The 19773-nt window shown below is 38.0% G+C and overlaps 1 protein-coding gene and 1 long non-coding RNA gene across 2 annotated transcripts in view; one reads left to right on the top strand and one right to left on the bottom strand.

The window, feature by feature from the left end:
• Positions 1-7713: 7713 nt before the first annotated feature.
• On the bottom strand, positions 7714-12641 carry LOC118599326. Its single transcript, XR_004948632.1, has 2 exons — positions 12120-12641; positions 7714-10658 (listed from the first exon to the last, which is right to left on the bottom strand). It is a non-coding gene; the product is annotated as an uncharacterized LOC118599326 (long non-coding RNA).
• A 198-nt stretch (positions 12642-12839) lies between these two features.
• LOC112137294 (teashirt homolog 1) overlaps positions 12840-19773 on the top strand; it is a 44265-nt gene continuing 37331 nt past the window's right edge. The window contains exons 1-2 of the mRNA XM_024259542.2: positions 12840-13157; positions 13306-13738. Of these exons, the coding sequence (XP_024115310.1) occupies positions 13699-13738 (40 nt within the window). The 5' untranslated portion in view covers positions 12840-13157; positions 13306-13698. The remainder of the gene's footprint in view (positions 13158-13305; positions 13739-19773) is intronic.

Consider the following 19773-nt stretch of genomic DNA (forward strand, 5'->3'; position numbering starts at 1 on the left):
AATGGAGGCAAATTAAACGGGGGAATTTGTGTAAGAGCGGATACATAATAAATAATTAAATAAAAAGGATAAAACACTCAACCTTAAAGAAAAAAAGTAGCTCTTGTAATGAGAAGCTTAAAAAAATAAAGATTTTCAAGGAAAGGAAACTTCCTTTTCTTGGAAGTCCTAAACTTCAATAATTGGTTTTTGTTCACTGCTGACTGTGACAGAAAGACGAGCAATAATTGGTAATATTTTACTGAAACTATTTTGAAGAGACCCGGTTCCGTGGTGTCAGAGGTCTTTGTTTTTGCAATTTCCTTTTTTTAAATGAGAGTCATGGTTATGAAGCAAGCAAATGTCTAGCATCTCTTATCTTTTATCTCCACTGCTGCATAAATCTGATAAAATGAAGCTCATCCAGAAATACGTACGTGTTTGACCTCCGACCTGCAGAAGACATTCGTTTCCAGACGTGCTGATGGTTTTTCCACACCTCTGCCGGTGCTACAGTTCCTCACATGCCTGACCCACAGACACACATGTGGACCCCCCAAGAAATCATCAACCCCCACCCCAGTTTTGACCACCTGTCAGGGGAAGTTTATGGGCCATTGTTAGCGGCGCTGATGATCATTGTCACCGCTTGATTCCATTACACATCGCCCTGATGGATGGGGACCACCCTGACGTCCACTGATAGGGGTGTCCTTGACCACTGGGGCTGATGAATTGAGAGGAGATGGAGACAGTTGGGTGGGTGGAGTCTAAATCTCTAAATCTTTCATTTCTAGATGGTTGCAATACTTAACATTTTGAGATGGAAAGTTGTTTAAACGAAAAAGGTCTGAACTTTTTTTTTTTTTTTTAATAAGAATCCAAATCTGTAATGTAAACATGTCAGACTTCACTTGACCCTTATTTTCTATTCAGGTCAAAATTGACCCTCTTTTATACTTGAAAGTGGGTCAATTTAACCCAAACAGATTATAAGGGTTTAAAGAGTATTTTTGTTTGTCTCATCTAGAGGTTGAGTGTTTGCATCAGACCAAAAAATACTGAGGGAACCTTTATAGTGGATGTGTGTTTAAAAAAATATTCGAAAAAAAATTGAAAACAACAAAGTCTGGCTGATGTTTTAGGTTGATGTTTTTAGACATGTTTATATGTATGTGTTCAATCCAGTCAAAGCAGTAAATGTTGAGAAAAAAAAATAAGTACCCAAAACACACAAATGTTGGTGAGGAACAAAATTTTTAGCAGCTCGCCTATAAAATACAAAGATGTTTTTTTTTTTCTTTTTCTGATCATTATTGCATTGATTAAGGGAAAGTTAATTAATAAACTGAGATTGAAATATTTTAAACTTTGGATTAGAAACCCTATATCCTGTCAGCAAAACCTATATCAGTTTTAAGGGCTGGGCGATACTGAGCATTTGGGTATCGACCCGATACTGATCAATATCGCAAATATCGATACCAATATCGATATTTTTGTAAATATTGTCGATGTAAAAAGAAAGCTGAAAATCTCAATTGTTTTTAATCACCGTTAATTTAAAAAAATGTTTTTTTTTTACACGTTTCCCTTTTTTTTAGTTACTTGACAAACATAAAAACAGAGTTAGGAAAATATTCTCAATTAACTGGAAAATAGTTCATTAAAAGCTGGATCCTTTTTGCAGATACAGAAAAGTTTCAAAGAAGAGTAGAAATATCACTGGTATCGATCCGATACTACGACGGAGTATTAGGGCCACCAAAAAAAAAAAAAAAAAAGTAATATTACGACTTTTAATCTCGCAAATTTACGACTTTTTTTTCGTAAATCTACGACTTTTTTTCTCGTAAATATATTGAAGTCGAGGGGAGCCTACAGTCCAGCGAATTTATGCCGTGCGCTGAAGCAGGCCGACCAAAATGTGAAAAACGTCTTGGATTTCATCAGGTAAACTGAATGTTTAAAATATTTCAAGTGTTTGGAAGTTTCTTTATTTGATTTACAGTTTATTAATGTTTTATTCGTTGATGGTGGCTTGCAGGATTTCTGCAGATTACGTCGACGAAGCCGTCGATATCCGCGCAGCTGTTCACTTCCAGTCATTTCGTCCTCCGCGACAGACCAGATCTCCTCCAACTCTGTGATGCTTCCGTCTGAAGAGGACTAGTTTTCTGAATTTTCAATGTTTTTGTGCTAATGTAACAGACAACTGTCATTTCTCAGTGTTGTTTTGTGTTGAGATGGGACGTTTCATTTGGAGATGGAGAGGTCCGGAGCTCTGTTTACATTCTCCTTCGGTTGTCATGTGACGTAAGGCTTCTGGGAAAGTAAAGGCAAAATAAAGTGACGGACCTGATAAACATGCATTATTCTGAGCTCTTTTTTTACATATCAAACTCCGCACTACCGACACCGAACCAGGAAATAATTTGGTTTTGAATCGCCATAAGGTTCAGAATTTCTTTGTTTTTAACACCGATCTGGAAATAAATCTTCACAAGATACTCCACGTCAGCTCTGATAAACAGACTCATTTGGGTTTGTTTCTCATTAATTTACTTCTAAATCTCGTAGATTTACCAGTAATATTACGACTTTTTTTCTCGTAAATTTACGAGTTTTTTTCTCGTAAATTGGACTGTAGGCTCCCCTCAACTTCAATATATTTACGAGAAAAAAACTCGTAAATTTACGAGAAAAAAGTCGTAAATTTACGAGATTAAAAGTCGTAAATTCATGAGAAAAAACTCGTAAATTTACGAGATTAAAAGTCGTAATATTATTATTATTTTTTTTTTTTTGGTGGCCCTAATACTCCGTCGTACCGTCGTACGATACCAACTTGAGATCAATACTATTGATATTTTGGGTCAATCTGCTCAGCTCTTTTAGATGTGCTTGAAAACCATAGATTTGTCACAATGATTCTTTAATATTTCTGTAGGTGCATAAAAAACACAGAACAGTTCTAAGCCAACATCATACACAAGCTTTACTAAACAGACACAACGAAAGAACATTTATGTCCGCAAAACAAGAAAAAAACAACTTTGTTTTGCAGTAAAGACTACTTTTGTCCATTTATTTGTTTATTTTCATTTCCATAAAGCAAAAAAAAAGCAAGAGATCGTACACAGAATCTTAGGTCTGGGACATGAGAGAGAACAGTAAGAAGAAATCTTATTTTTCTTCCCATTTAACACACTTAAAGGAAAGACTGGAAAAAACGATACATGAAAAAATAGTTTTATTTATCTCGATATGTTAACAGTTTTCTTTCCATTTTTTTTTTTATTTTTATTTCAAGAGACAAATTTGGCAATTCTTCCCCTAAATTGACATGATTAAGAAGAGAGTGTGGTAATGTGTGATGTTCTGTATGAATATTAGTTTGTTTATAAAAAATAAAATTAGGGTCTAAAGAGAAAATACATAAGTGTGTTCTTTAAAAATAGACATGAAAAAACCCAGGTAGTAAAAAAAAAAACAAAGTAGTAGAATAGAATAGTACAATCCTCCTCCGTTTGTTAAAACTCCAAATATTCACAGTCCTTAAGGTAACAGAGCGATCACCAGTTTGTGTGTGACATCATGTAAAGCTTGATAAGAGATCAATAAAGTTAACTGTTAATAAAGCTGATAAATCAATGTTATCGAGCAAAAATAATTTACCAAATGTTGCATGTTTATTATAATGCAACTAACCTAATTTTGACTTGGCTTACTTTTTAAATATGAGCTGCTGTTCCTTATCCTAATTAATCTGGTAAAGTGTATGTAAACACCGAGTGTTCCAGTCCCCCTGGAATAGTAAAGTGTCAGAACATAATAAAATATTTCTGTTCCGTCTAATCAAAGTAATTCTTTCATTCTCTGCAATAAATAAGCTTGAAGTGAAATGAGTCTTTCAGGATTCACTCATCAACACGTCCTGATCCAGGCTCACAAAAGGGATGATGGGTAAAAATTTCACCTGTGTCCGGTCGTCGTTCTTCACAAAGCAAATGCGTCATTGATCAGGATTATCTGGCAGACCTGAGCGTTTTGTTAAAGGTTCCACCAGCTTCAGTGGCATTTCTGAAACATTGTCACACCAAGACGTTTAATTTTTGGTTTGAACAAAGACAAAGCGCTTCTGTGTTTCTTAGATCTGTCTTTTCACTGGAAAAAACCCTCAAAGATCAGAGGGATTAATAAAAGCACAACAAGATTGTCGACTTGTGTGGACAATTTATTTTGTTCAAGTGTCTTCATCTATTTGTTTCTTTAAAGACCCACTCTGATGATAATGTTTTTAACATGTTCTTGAGGCAATTTTCTCACAGTAAAGGACATATATCAAGAAAATTCAGCTCAAAATTGTATTTGAGAGTATTTTTTTGTCTTGAATCAGATGAAAAAATGCCATTTGAAAAAGATTGTATTGGTGATGTAGCCCTTAAACCAGAGGTGACAAACTCAATCGCACAGGAGAGAAAATCCAAAAACACACCTTTAGATTTGAGGCCGAAGATAAACTTTTATTGAACACAACGAAACAAAAATTTTAAAACTTTAAAAACCTAACTTTTTAACATTACTGTGTATAAAAACAGACAAGAATATTATTCCAGAATAAATCAACTTAAACCTTAGATAATTTTCAATATTTTACTCTCCATAAAAATATATTTTGTCAAAATTATACAAGTTAGAAAGAACATCGGGCCTTTAATAACAATAAAATAAAATGATCTGGAGGGCCGGATCCGGCCCCCGGGCCTTGACTTTGACACATGTTCCTTAAGCTATCTCGTGGGGTCCAGATGACCCAACCCTTACATTGACGTGTGTCTTCCTCAACAAAAGTGGACAAAGATGGACAGGATTTCATGTCCATCATAGACTCCATTGAAAAGAAAATGTTCAGAGAACTGTCTAGTCTGGGCGGGTCACAAGCTCCTCCTCCACCTCATTCTGATGCATCCGCTTGGTGACAAATAGATCCATGTACATCTTTGTTTTTCTCGTCTAAGTTGACAATGGCTCTATTTGTACTGCTGGATAGACCCGATAGGGTGTGTGAAAAGAGGGATGATGGGAAATGTGAGCAGGCTTACTCTGTGCCAACAGTCCCGTCTACAACCAACGCCGGGTTCATAGCGCGTGCAGAAGCGCGTCACTGGAGGTGTAGTGGATTCCGCAGCACTTTCACGCACCGAGTACTCGTGGTATCCAGACGTGTATCTTTTTGTGACGGTCGACAGGCGCTTCTGCTCAGTTGTGGTTATTTAGAGCTTCTACAATTAATTTGACATCATCCATTGACTTGTTGCCAACTGCTCTCTGCCGCGCTCTCATTTATTGTGTTTATAGACATCAAAAACCACAACCCCCGCTGCGTAGTCGGCCTACTACAGTACCTTGATTTGTGTATGTCTGTTTTTTGTGTGTTGTTTGTGTGTTTATTTTCATCTCCACAGTCTGTTTAGATTCAAAAAATCTGATCAAATCGTGGTATTTTATTGTGAAAATTTGGTTATATTTTAAAAATTGAGCGGATTTTCTTGTGTGTGTCGGCGTAACTTCCTCCCAGGATTGACACGGATTGTTCGCGCAAAATATAGAGCAGACGGCGAAACGATCGCTGCACGAGCCGGCCGCAGAGGACCGCGGCGCTACGCGTCTGGTGTGAACTACACCTTATCTTAACAAAGCCGCCCCATCAAAGCGACCTCCGTTCCGCGCCACTGTGAACCTGACATAAAAGGCTAATTTCTAGTAGTCACTCTACAGAAACTATGTCCAAGAAAACAACATTTTTTGTTTTTTGTTTTTTTGGTTAAAAACAGCATAATCATTCTAAAAGAACACTTAAAATAGCTCAAAAGACAATCAGATTTATCTATCATGTGTTCTGCTGTACGCTCAATTCCTTCAAGACAAGAAAAAGCAGGAAAAGCGAAGCCTCCAATAAAACTAACATTAATAGCATTGAAATATGCAAAGCTATGCTAATTTTATGCACACTGTCCCCCTACATCGTGGCTGTTCTTCATTGGTTTCAAAGGATGTGACTGCAATTAGATGACAATTGATTGAAATCAAGTGTGTTTTATGATACGGTTACTTTGGGGAGCTGACAGGGTGTTGTACAATGTAGTGACAGTATATTTTCTCTGCTCGCCGAGATTAACTGCTATTATTGACCCCGATGCAAACCAGCGGGCGATACATTTCAGACAAAACTGCTCGCTATCTGGGTGATTTGCATGCTGTGTGTCATTTACCATATTCCCTGATTACCCGATGATTTATGCTTTAATAGGATGCGCGGAGCGCTTTCAAAGCAATATGCGTGCCATACCTTTACGGTGACTTAACATGTCAGAGACGGAGAATTTGAGATGATAGTTTAAAGGCTGCGGGGAAAAGAGAAGTTTTATCAGTTAAGACTTGTATGTGATATTTTCCCCTGCTCTCCTTGGAAGGCAGGGGTGCATTTGATGAATTCTTAAGCAGATCTTACTGATAATTGTATTTCATAACTGTCATGCAGAGAGGGACTGTCCGCTGAGAAGCTATTTGTGTCACTGCGTCCCCCCCCCCCTTTTCTCCTCCTCTGCAGCCTCTTCAATAAAACTCAAATCACGACAGGGATTGTTAAGTTTACCTCCAAGATTATTAAATCCAAATGGAGAATTTATGGCTGACACTTCATAACAATTAATCCGATGTGCTTGATTAATAAAGTTCGCTCCCCCCTCTGTTTCTTCTCTTCCTCGCCGTCACTAAAGTTGTCCTGTTCGAGTGGGATGGAGGGGGAGGAGGAAGGGGGGGCAGACGTACGGGTGGCAGGATGGTTGTCAGGGACGACATGAGTGTCATTCTTTTTGATTTATGGAGCATCGTGACCCCTCCCCAACCTCCCTCCTCCCTTTTTCCCAGAATGCCCACTCTCACCTCTGTAGAACCCCTCCACCCTCCCACTTTCTGCAGCCCCCAATAACAGGTAAAAATAGATGTGGGCCAAGTTACACTTTGCGTTTGAAAAGGAAGAGACTGGGAAAAATTAACGCCACCTTAAACCAGGAAGAATGGAAAAACTACTTTAATAGACTTCTTGGGTAAGTTCTATTGTCTAATTTAACTGGCTTTATGTTTTTAGTTTATTTAAATGAGAAATAGTCCACAATATTTGACCAAAATTTGCTAAGTACAAAAAAAAGTAAAAATGATCTTTTTTTGTATTTAGATTACTGTATTTTTCACACGATAAGGCACATCTTAAAAACCTGCTTTTTTCAAAAGCCATCAGTCCACCTTAAAATCCAGAACACCTTAAATATGGATTCATTCTGGTTGTGCCTATTGATGTAGCGATTTTTATTCAAATGTTTAGCTAGGTGTTATTGTAAATACACTAACGCGGCTAACATATAGCATTGTTGAACTGTGTTTATTCACATTTTACCATCAAAGTTGGGCGTTAAAGGAATTATAAATATGATAACAAGACTTGAGCTTCCATCGTGGCTAATGAGTGGCAGCGTATCATTTTTAATTTTTTTTAACTTGTTTAAAGGGTAGGAGTTAGCGTAGTCACAGTAACGTTTGTTTTAGCGGTATCATGCTAACATCTGTTTTAATGATTTCTGTGAGTTTTTTTTTTACATATTTAAATCAAAGTTTGAAGTTACAGGAATTGTGAATACGCTAACACGGCTAACATGTAGCAGTGTCGAACTGTTTTTTTTTTGTTTATACGAGTCAGCAGTAAGGTTAGAACCATTGAGTCACAATAACGTTTGTTCTAGCTGGATCAGTCTGTGTTTTTTGCGTGCTGCAAACAAGGTCTGGAGTTACAGGAATAGTGACTACGCTAGCGCAGCTAACATGTGGCTGTCTCGGACTGATTTTATTTATTTATTTATTTGTTTTACATGTTACTAACAAGGTTAGGAGTTAGCATGGTCACACAAACATCTGTTTTAGTGGTTTCAATTTTTTTTGTGTGTGTTGCGAACAACGTTTGGAGCTACAGGAATTGTGAAAACGTTGCTAAAGCTAACTTGTAGCTTTTTTTTCTTCTTTTTTTTCATACAAATCAGTAGCAAGGTTAGAAGTATTGAGTGACAGTAATGTTTGTTTTAGTAGTATCGGTCTGTTTTTACATGCTTCAAACAAGGTTTGGAGTTACAAGTATTGTGAATAAGCTAACGCTTCTAATGTGGCTAACATGTAGCATGTCACAGAGAAGTTCTAGAATTACTGTGAACGCAGGTAATAAAGTTTGACTGATGGACTTATCTCTGACTCTTTTGTCTCGCTTAATGCTCAGTGCGTCTTATATATGACATAAAAAATAGATGCATAGACATTCATTGACGGTGGGCCAGAAATCATCAAGCAAATGGAACAAAGAGATTTGACAGTTTTAAAGAAACACAATACTTTAAAAAATATATTACAATGTGTGTGTTTTTACATTGTTATTGGTGTTTTTGACGTTAGTTTGTTTAAAATTAAACCAAAAGAAGAACATTACAGGCTAAAGGTATTTTTGGCTTCCAAAAGTCTCCTCTTCAGTGTTTTGTTGCAAAGTGTGGCTGCAGATCCATTTAGAAATAAGAAAACCCCATGGACAAATCTTTGAAGCAGCAAAGGCTTACAAAAGATCATATTTAACAATGATGGCTATATATTTTCCTTTTCGCAATTAAAGAGTCCCTCTGTGTAATTTAATGCTTCTTTTCAAGTGTCGAGTCCCCTGAGACTTGGCCTGTAGCTATGCCATCGCTCTTGGTGATTATCATTAATGAATGTCGGCGAGGACCATCCCTCAATGTGACTAGGGAGGAAACACAAGCCCTAATTAAAGGTTCCTATTCATAAATATATGCCTGGAACTACACAGATCTTTGGGCGCTTTGCACACAAGTCATGTTGATGTCAGAAAAGAGCCTTTTTAGGAGCATTTTCTCCTTTAATGTACGGCACACTAGCGGCTCTGACACGTTTTAGAAGCGGCGAGGGATCTGTACAGTTTGAGATCTCCAGATTTAAATTTAAGAGTAAAGCTGAAGATTAGCGCAATCTAATTTAATACGCAAAACAGCGGATGACAAAAAGTCTTCAAGCTGTGGTTCTATTGTTGAGTCATTTCGGGTAATTTATCCTCATGGAAACGGTTTCTGGGAGTGCTCATGTTATTAGAAGTAGGACGGATTTACAGTGCATGACTGCAAATGAAATGATGCTTTTTTAAGTTTTATTCACCAAAATAAGAGTCTTGTAAAGATTTTTAGAGTTTTTTTTGTCAAAACAAAAATTAAAAAGTAAATTACATTTGGCTGATTTTTTTATTTACTCCTTATTGGTGGAAAAATTACTAATTGGAGAACAAATAAAAAGATTTAAATTTGCTCAGCCCAGAGAGGTTTTGGGAAATTTTTTTTTTTTACAAAATTAAATTTGAGCTATAGTGTAACCCATACAATAATCTACATTTGTCTATGAAAAAGACAAAAGTTTTACTGTATTTTAACCCTTATATTGACCCAAAAACTGACCCAAATCGATCAATTTTGACTCAAACACAAAATAAGGGTTAAACCTGAATTTGGTGCTTTTCTATGGAAGCCTATAAGGATTTAATAGTCAAATTTTGGTAATACATCGTCCTTTAAATCCCATTCAACCTCCGCAAAAAAGTCAATCTACAGAAAATATCAAAAGCGCTCCTCTTCTTCTCCTCCATAGTCATACTTGGCATTTTTTAATTTTTGCAGCCTTATCTGATAGATGTGGAGATAAAGCTCACGTCAAAGTTAAAGCTTCTTCTTTATTAATTTCTTTGGATATATTCTTATATCGAGGCTGTCAATGGGTGCCAGGTATCTGATCATTGATTTAAGATTACTCAAGATTAAAAAGGTGAGCTATTATCATAAAGGTGGAACTTTTGCTTCTTTGATTGGCATCAAGGGAAAAGATGAATTTGAGTCTTTCTGGTAACTTTGAAGGTTGTCTGTGGTCAGATAGGTTATTTTTTAACACTTTACCAGAACGGATAGAACTATTTTGGTCATAACATATGGAAAGTATATTTAAATTGTGTTTTGAATTGTTTTTAGGTAATTGTCTTTTCATAGGGAACGATTATAGAAACTTTTTGTTTGACTCTTGCTGAAAGAGAATTAATTTTATTGAAATATAAATCTGCCTTATTTTTTTGTTTGTTTTTTGTGGTTTTTTTTGTCATTTCAGGGCAGCATTAAATAACATATTTAACCCTTTTATTGTGTTTGGGTCCAAATGGACCCATTCGGGTCCATTTTGACCCAAACACAATAAAAGGGTTAAATCAAACAGTCATTTATGTCATTTTTTTGTACCTATTTATGAATGTAAAGATTATAAAATGAAGGTCAAATTGTTCCTCACCTTTTGGTCAACTCGGCTACACAGACGTTCATTTGTCAGACCTGGAGGAGAGACAAAAAAAAAAAAAAAAATTGGCTGTATGGAAATGCACACGAAAGCTTCACAGAGGAAAGGAAACGGCTCATCTCGTCGGCGCTCCGCCGCTGTCCCACAGTTCCAGGAGGGGAGGGATTCATGCATTCGACATGATGGGCGACGGAGTAACTTGTTTGTGGTTTGCTTTTATTATTGAGCAAATCAAAGGTCACCTATAAAGGGAAATCACAGCCGTTCATGTGTTAGAAAATATGAATGCAAGTTGAAAATTACAATTAAACAACAAGGATGTTAATGGAAATAGAGTAAAAGTGCACTAGAAATGTGTTTTTTTTCTGTTTCCAGACCACATTTATGGAAAAATATCCCTGCATGACATCATTGAAACAATTTAAGCCAAAATGTCCTTTTTAGACTAGTGAATTCTTATTAATCTTTTATGTATTTTATTACTTTTTGGCCATCTTGCTGAAAGGACGTAATAAGTACTACAAAAGAAACTACAAAAAACAAAGTTTTTCTTTTCTTTCGTGCAATAAGTGTACTTCTGACAGTACTCTGTGTTACTACTTTCAATTTTTATGCTATTATTTTGTTTAATTTTTCTTTTTCTTTCTGAACACACAACTGCAAAGACACTGAAATTTTGTTTGTGCATGTAAACGTGTCACAGTGACAACAGAGCCTATTTTGATTCTAAATCTTCTTATTTTATCTGCTCAATTTAAAATGTTATTTTTACTGTAAAGCACTTTGTTCCTCTGATGTTACTGTAAACTACTATAGAGGTAAAGTTTTGTTAATTCCTTCATTCCTAAAGCTGGTTCATACATGAAACATTCAACCCAATTTTACTGCGACTGTGTTGGAAACATTTGCAAGCCGAGTTGCTCACCAGCCCTCCTCATACCAAAGCCCCCCCTCTGCTGGCTCAGGATTTTATTGTGAAATCTAAAACACACATCCCACAAATTTCTCAGAGGAATAAATTCATATTTTGTTAATAATCTTTTTTTAAATACATTTTACAGCATTTTCCGGTTTACTTAACCCTTGTATTGGGTTAAATTGACCCATTTTTACACGTAAACGGGTTGATTTAAACCCAAAAACAAAATTAGGATAAAGTTTCTGAATATTCGAATTCCTTCTGATGTTGATGAAACCAATTTATAAATCGATTAATTATCATTTATGTTCAAAAAGTCCATAATTATCTGTTTTAGTGCGTCATTATTGATGGTCTTCAACGCCTTTTTTAGTTTTACGCAATTAAAGCTTCAAACTTGTTTTGATTTAAGCATTTCTGATAATCAAAGAGGAGGTATTGTGACAAATAAAGATAAAAGTTTAAGCTGAAGGTAAAAAAAATACGACTTTATTTTAAAAAGTATGCGTCCGTCTTGTTTTAAAAAGAGGAACAGCTTTGTGCGTCTGTCCGTCTGCGCGCTTCAGACGGATGGATCAGTGACGTAAGTCTGCTTCATCAATCAGCAGCCAGCCCGATTTGACAGACAGATGGAGACAGATGTTGGGGCGGTACTTGCTATTTCTTTTTTTGCCACACAGCTTTCCCCATCAGACGGTCCGCCGTGCGCATTGGCTCAAAAACCCCGCAGCGCGCATCTATCCATGTGCGCCCTCCATGGTGAGGAGTGGATGCGTTCACTTACCAGATCTGGTCGAACGGGGTGGTTGGCAGAAAGTTTTTTGCTTCCTCTTTCCTCTCTTGTTAAAGCATGAAGTTGAAGCTAAAATGTTTGTTTTAATTAGTCCGAATGAAAGATGGAGACTTAAAAAAGGCGCACAGAAAAACAGAACTTCTTGTCTTCTATCCTCCTCGCTGTTTCTGTGGCTCCACGCTGCCTCGTTTCAGATAGCGTTGGCTCTTTATAAACACTTTATGCTGGATAATAGTTTGGACTGAGAGTGGGCTATTAATGGAGCCTCTTGTGGATTCAGAGCCCCTCCCCTCCCGGAGAAGCCTGACTAAAAAGGTGTAACGAATCGATCCGCAGCCTCCTTTGTCCCGTTAAAGAGGTCACCAGGAATATTTACACATTTTTGTTTTCCCCTAAACTTTGAAAACAGTGCGTACTGATGATCCATCACATGGATGTGGGTTTAAAACATGGTTTTATTTACTTTCCAGAATAAAAAAATGCTCAAACCTATAAGAAATCAATGCCTCTTGACTATAAGTTTGATATCAAGCATATTTCAAACTACTTTTTTTGGATTTGTCACTCAATTTTGCTGATCAGATCCTCAAATCTCGTGCGTAAAAATGTTGGGGACATGAGAAAACAATTGCAGGAAATCCTGGTGGACAATTAGAGCCGCGGATTGACAGGTGGGCTCTGACTGTCAGGGTGACGCTTGTGAAGGGGTGGAGTAAAGGAGAGGCCGGAAAGGCAGCTGGATGTGTCTGTCTGTCAGTGGGAGCTGTCTGAGCGCGGCGCGCATCAGCGATGTGCGCACACTTCCACCGCGGAGGAGAAGAAGAAGAAGAAGAAGGAGGAGAAGGAGCGCGCTTTGGAGCCCAGCTGGAATCAAATCCGAGGCAGCAGCTTCGGGAAGGAGCGCCGGGGAGTGCGTGGCGCTGCGGGCGGGCCTGCTTTTGGCGGCGGGGGGAGGCTGGGGGGTGTGTTGTGATGAGTTTCTGAGAGATTTCAAGTGTGGCGCTGACAGTCGGACGGTGGAGCGTTTATGTGAGTATTTCATTATCCAAGGAAGGGGAGGGGTGTGGGGGGTGTATTGATTGTGTGTGTGTGTGGGGGGGGTCCCACTTGAATGACTGACGAATGCTGCTTAACCTGTCGCTCTTTCCTTTCTTTCACCCCCCCGGTTTCCTCTCAGGAGCGCAGACGGGAGCGCGGCGCTGTGCCACCGGAGCGGACGGAGCCGAAACCCCGCAGTTTGCGCTCTGCGTCGCCGCTCCGTGAGTTCCAGCGCAACAAAAGGAGGCAGTTACTTATTTTTGAAGCTTGAAATCATCACAAAAACATAACCAGATTTTGATGGGAACTCTGCAAAAAGAACCAGATACAGTTTTTTGTTGTTTTTTTTAATCGGAGCTAAAGGACAATTCCCTGCGCTGTCAGAATTTCCCCAAAGGACATTTTTCTCATAAGAGATTTTTTTTTTAAAAGTAACCATCAACATCCTGCGTGGAAGCTCCTCTAAATTAGTTTTTTTTCCCGTCTATTTTGATCCCCGCATGAAAAGTCCAGCGGGAAGTCCTGCAGCAGCATGCCGAGGAGAAAGCAGCAAGCCCCGCGGCGCTCAGCAGGTAAGCCCCGGCACCCACCACCAAACAAACACCCCATCCCACCTGGAAACGGGGCGCACCTCACGCGCCCTAAACGCGCACCCAGCGGTCTGAAAAGTTTGCTGACTCGACTGGAATTTTAAACTTTTTATTTATTTATTTTCTTATTTAAAGTTTCCCAAACAGGCATGACCGAGCAGCTCTTTAAACACCAAACTACTCATTTTATGCTTTTTGTTCCCCCTTTTCCCTCAGATGTGTCCATTTAGGGTTTAAAAGAAAAAGAAAAGTCGCCCTTTTTTTCCTCCTCCCGCTTCAGTTCCGCTCCCGGTTTGTCATCCTTGATTTGATGCTTGATTGATCGCCTGTCATGCGTCCGCCTTTGATCTATTCATTCTGATGAACATCACTAAATCACTCCGCGCGCATGTGGGGGGGAGACGCAGACGCGCATGCGTGCGGGCGATCGGACACCCTCCAAAGACTTTGCTGAAAAAGACGAGGAACAAATTGAAAGAGAAAAAAAAAGTTCTCTGGGGGTGATTAATACCCCCTTTGAGGTAGGGAGGGGGTGTAAGAGGGTGTAGAGATGATGATTATTGCAAAGCTGGGGCCACTCCAGTGCACGACCCCTGACCTTTGTGCTCATCTTTGAGGAAAAGTAAGTAAATCTCTGAGGTTCTAGAAATAAAACAATAGATATATTTATGTAAAAGATGATAGAAAAGCGTAGAAAACATCATTAAAGATAATAAATCTTAATTAACCTTATAGTGTGTTTGGGTCAAAATGGACCCAAATGGGATATATGTTTTTTTTTTAACCTGAACACAGTATAAGGCCCTTATGTTGCCTAATACTGCCCTTATATTGTGTTCAGTTCAGGATTGACCCAAATGGGATATAAGGTTTTTTTTTTTTTTTACACAATATAAGGCCCTTATATTGTGTTCGGGTCAAAACTGACCCTAAGAGGGTATGATGTCTTTTTTTTTTTTTTTTCTGAGCACAGTTTAAAACCATTATATCGTAGTCACAAATATCGTATCGTATCACAAATACCATTATATCGTATCACAAAACTATTATTTTGTGTTCGGGTCAAAATTGACCCGAACACAAAATAATATTTTTTTTTGGCCCCAAACACAAAAAGGGTTTGTTTTGACCCGGACACAATATAAGGCTCTTTTACTGCCCCTTATAATGCCCCTATATTGTGTTCGGGTCAAAACTGACCCGAATGGGATTTAAGGGTTTACCTAAACACAATATAAGTTTTTTTTTTTAAATAACCTAAACACAATGTAAGGTCCCTATATCGCCCTAATATTGTGTTTGGGTCAAAATTAACCCGAATGGCATATAAGGATTTTCTTTTACCCAAACACAATATAAGGTCCTTGTATTGCCTTACACAAATATATACAAGCTTTAAAATATATTTTTACCTTATTTTTTTATTCTAGTGGTTGAAAAAGTTTTAAATTAAAACAGCAAATAATTTGAATCAAGGCAAGCGTTCCTATACTATCCTGTTTAATAAATCAAATCAAATTCACAAACTTGATTTATTTCACCAGTCCAGCACTTCTACACACAGATACATCCAGAAATGAATAATGCAGAGTAAAGCAGCAGGTTTACCTACCTGCCTCCGTTTGATCTGGTTTGAGGTATTTGTGTGTGTGATTGACACCCGTTTCCCAATGACAGGAAACACAAGCCTTTGAAGTTCACGCAGTAATGACCAAAGCTGAATAAAACAGCTGCAGAATGTTAAGCAGGCGCTGGAAATGTGAGGTTAAGCAGACTTAATCAAGGTTGTGACGAAAAGACTTTGAACTCGGTGGGGCTGTAATTTCTAATTGACATGAGGCTTTCGTGATGGATGGAGAGAAAAATGCGTTTGAAGAACAAGACGGTGAAACTGCTGCTCTATCTTTTCGCCGTGGTGTTGTTTTGATTATTTAGTGCGTTTTCCACCCTCCTTTTGCCATTTGAATCTTTTTCCCTTTTCAAAATAAAATCCACAGCCTTCAGTCAGTCACCTTGGCAGGTTTGTGTCCACATTTGGACGTATTGCAAACCCCAAAAACTTTTAGCACCTCCACTGATGATTGTAAATCTGCTTCCACGCCTTTAAACGTTGGCTATTTTACAATGTGTTAGCACTTATTTCCACAGCCCTCATATGTCACTTTGGAGTTACATTAAAACAAAACGTTGCATACGCTCCTCAGAGGGCTAGAAGGCCTTCAATAGCTCTTTGTGTGCCCCGTTCAAATGGGCTCCGTTTCATCAGTCACAGTGATGATTTTAGGCCCTGTAATAGTGCTGTAGCCTATCTGCTTTATGACCAGTGACAATACATCAGTGTTCTTTCATTTGGAACCGCATTACTGCATCTGTTAGTTTTGGCAGTTAGGTTCAGTGCAGTGCAATTTGAGCAGCGGAGACTCTTGCTGCAGTCATTTGTCGTCATTTTCAGGTTTTTTTCCTCCTCCTTTTGTGTCCTTTCTGTGAAGTGCTTTTATGCTGATGTATTCTGCAAGTAATTAACTATAGATAAGCAATACCCTAATAACAAAAGAGGAGATTATAGTGAGAGGAACTGCAACTGGTTTAATGAGCTGTAATGCTACGTTCACACCGGGCATGTGCCGCACGTCCAAAAACACGCTAAAAGAGCATTTGGTGTTCTTATTTTTCTTCTTTACCTGTACTGGAGCCAGTTAGGTTGATATTTCAGACACATTTTGGGGTTTGTGGTACAAGTTTGTGGTACAGACACCAAATTTGGCAGTTTTTTTTTTTTTCAGAAAAGCTTCTTAATCTCAAGAAAATCCAAAATGGCGGCCATTTGCAAAGATGGCGGCCACATACTCAATTCTTTACAAAATAAATATAAGCTGTTCCTGCACAAACTTGAGGGGTACTTACAGAAAACTATTAAATCTATATACATATATGTATTAAAATGTTTGATTTTCTCGTGGCTAACGTGTATTTCTCAGAGGGGATCCTAAGGTGCATCCAAGCTTGTACAACAAGATGCACGATTTTTTAAATAACTGGCTCCACTAGTGGCGCATGTCTGCCACCTACAGCTCAAAGAGGGTCGGTGTGAAATGTCAAAGCAATGCAAATTTCACAGCTCTATTCCGATAATCTGAAGACTTGGTGTCGTACAATTCCGACCCCGAAAAAATTGCGATTATTAACTTCTCCTCCATAATCAATTTCCATACGGTTTGCACTTTCGTGAACTAAAAAGGACGCCATCCATACGTCACTACCAAATCCGAGTACCCGAGTCTGAAAATTTTTTAAGCACAAGAGTTTTGAAGCCCGTTTACATAGACGTTTCATTGAAAGCAGTTTCTTGAACGACTGACTTCACCCCCCAAAAAAGTCAGATCTATTCAGGTTGATTTGGCATTTCTTTCTTTTCCACAGGTGTCATCACGATTTGTTAATGATAAAACTGGTAATAAATACAAATTTCTACTTTACACGTTTTGACGAACAATTTAGTGTTCAGTAGTTGTTGCTAACACAGGTTTTTGTGTTCACATTTGACCACATGTTGTATTACAGCCCAGATAAGCAGTAATTAGTTGTTTAATTAGTAGATGGGGGATATTAGGAAGTACAAAAGAACTCATAACTCTGTTGAACTTCAAGTCCCAGCTAAGATTGCTGCTAATTTAATCGTACTGTTTGTTGCACGTCTGCTTTGCCTTTAGTTTGCCACCTGCGATATCTTAAATCAAACACTGTCACTCGAAGTAATGAGTCTGTCAACTAATCATTCAGCATGTCGGTGTGATTACGGTGGAACTCTGTGTCGAGTTTGTGGCGGTGGAGTTAAATTATCAGCTTTATTACAACATTCAGGTGCTCGGAGGGAACAGGAGGGGAGTGTTGGTGCAGGATGTGGGGAAAGAGCCACATGTGTAGTTGTGTTGAGCGCTTCAGCTGGGAACAATAATCGATACGGTTGCTTCCACACAAGGACGGGACGGCAGGCTTTGGGAATTAGAGAACTGAAGGAGGCCAAACTGTTTGGAGAAATTGTGCAGTTTGAGCTCCTATTGTTTTTTTTAGGGGGGTGGAGGTAATTCCCAATCTGGGTTTTGAACTAAAAGTAGGAAAAGACAAAAAAAGTGTCAGTGACTGGGTATGTAAAAAAACAAGAACCGTACCACATAGTGTTTACTAGCGGTGTGTATTGGCAAGAGTCTGGCGATACAATATGTATCACGATACACAGCTTTGTCATATGATATAAATCCCAAGATTGTACCAGAACAATTTTTCACTTTCACAGTTTAGGTTGAAAACAAAAGTAAGACGTTGAAGGACGCTCATAAATAATTAATTAAATATTGCCCTGTCAGCATTTTATATCAATACAACTATTGGAAAAAGCAATACCGCGACATATCACCAAATCGATTTTTACACCGCTAGTGTTAACCCTCAAGGTATTTTTCAACTTTTTTTTTTTTTTTTTTATAATTTGTTCCCTTTCTCTCGTACGCATTGACTGTATATAAGAAATGGACAGAGGCACCCCTCCCCTTTTGCTTACCAAACAGGAAGTACCCGTTGGTTTCAAGAAACCAAAATTCCATAGGTGTCTATAGAGAAATATACAGCTATTTCTATGGGTGACTGAAAATAGGAATATACTTTCCATCAAACTCAGTTTGACAGATACCCCACCCCCAAGATAAAATAATAATTTTAATATAGATTTTGTATAATTTTAATAAAAAATTTCATATAAAATGTATATTAAAGTTGTTACATCTTTTTGGGGGCGGGTCACGTGTCAAAATGAGTTTGATGGAAAGTATAATCCAATTCTCTCTGGTGATGTCACACGCACTCAGTCCAGTTTGTATATACAGTCAATGCTCATTCACTTCCCTTCCAACTTGATGATGTACAGTATTCACATCATTTACATACATTTCTGATCTTTGGCAATAAAAAATCTGTCTGTGTCCGCATAGAGATGAACCACATCAGGTTTTATTTACAAGTAAACCAAGATCCATGTGATATGTGAACCAAAGATGTCAGAGTGAACAAACCCAAAGGCATTATGTTGGTGGTGAATTTCTAAGAACTAAGAGCCGGAACTTGGGAAACTTTACAGGAAGTTCACAAAAAAATATAAATAAACAAAGCAAAAAAATCCCCCCTGACTTACAACTAAGTGCACTATACTGTATATTGTTTTCCCCACTTTGACTTTGTTGAGGCGTCCGAATCTACAATTCCAAAATTGCAATGCTCTGGAAATTTCCTAGAAGTCTTTGCAGAATACCAGTGTGTATCGATACTCATTACATTGATCAAAATAAACCACAATGTGTTTGTTGCATTTGAAGGATTTTTCATTTGAAAGAATTGTATGTAAATCCAAGTTTTTATTTTTCAGAACACATCGAATTCATAAATATTCTCTGTAAAATTTTCATATTTATAAGGTTTATATTTCAGGAAATCGGTATTGTCATATTTGAAAAACATTTTTTTAAAGTTGTGAGCATGGCGTCTAAATTGCTTTTAAAATCCAGGGCACTAGATAGTTCTGCACTTTCTAGTCCTTTTTAGGGACGGAAATCAGATATAATCAAAGTGAATATTTCCTTTAAAATAAAAAATGAAAGTATATTTCTGAAATTGTTCCAGACATTTCAGTTTTAAAGTCTGGTTCTTCCTTAGATTGTGATTTTCCTGCAGTGATGGAGGTCTGCCAGTTACAGCAGAGTCGCTGAAGCTCATTGTTTGTGCCTATAGTGACCTGCTGCCCCAACATCCAACACGTCTATAAAGAACTGTGCAGTTGAGTTGTCACATGCTGCAGATGCACTCATTTGTTTAACATCCGTCCTTTTTCCTGTTTGTAGCATGATTAAACCAGTTTGAGCAAATCAAACAATACTTGACTTAAGCTTGTGGTGGTTTATCCCTCCCAAAAGCCACTGCTCCAAACGAGTCTCCTATTTACAGCTGAGGGGTGGGGCATCATCGTTTTT

The sequence above is a fragment of the Oryzias melastigma genome, linkage group LG11 (assembly GCF_002922805.2).
Source record: "Oryzias melastigma strain HK-1 linkage group LG11, ASM292280v2, whole genome shotgun sequence".
Classification (NCBI taxonomy): Eukaryota; Metazoa; Chordata; class Actinopteri; order Beloniformes; family Adrianichthyidae; genus Oryzias; species Oryzias melastigma.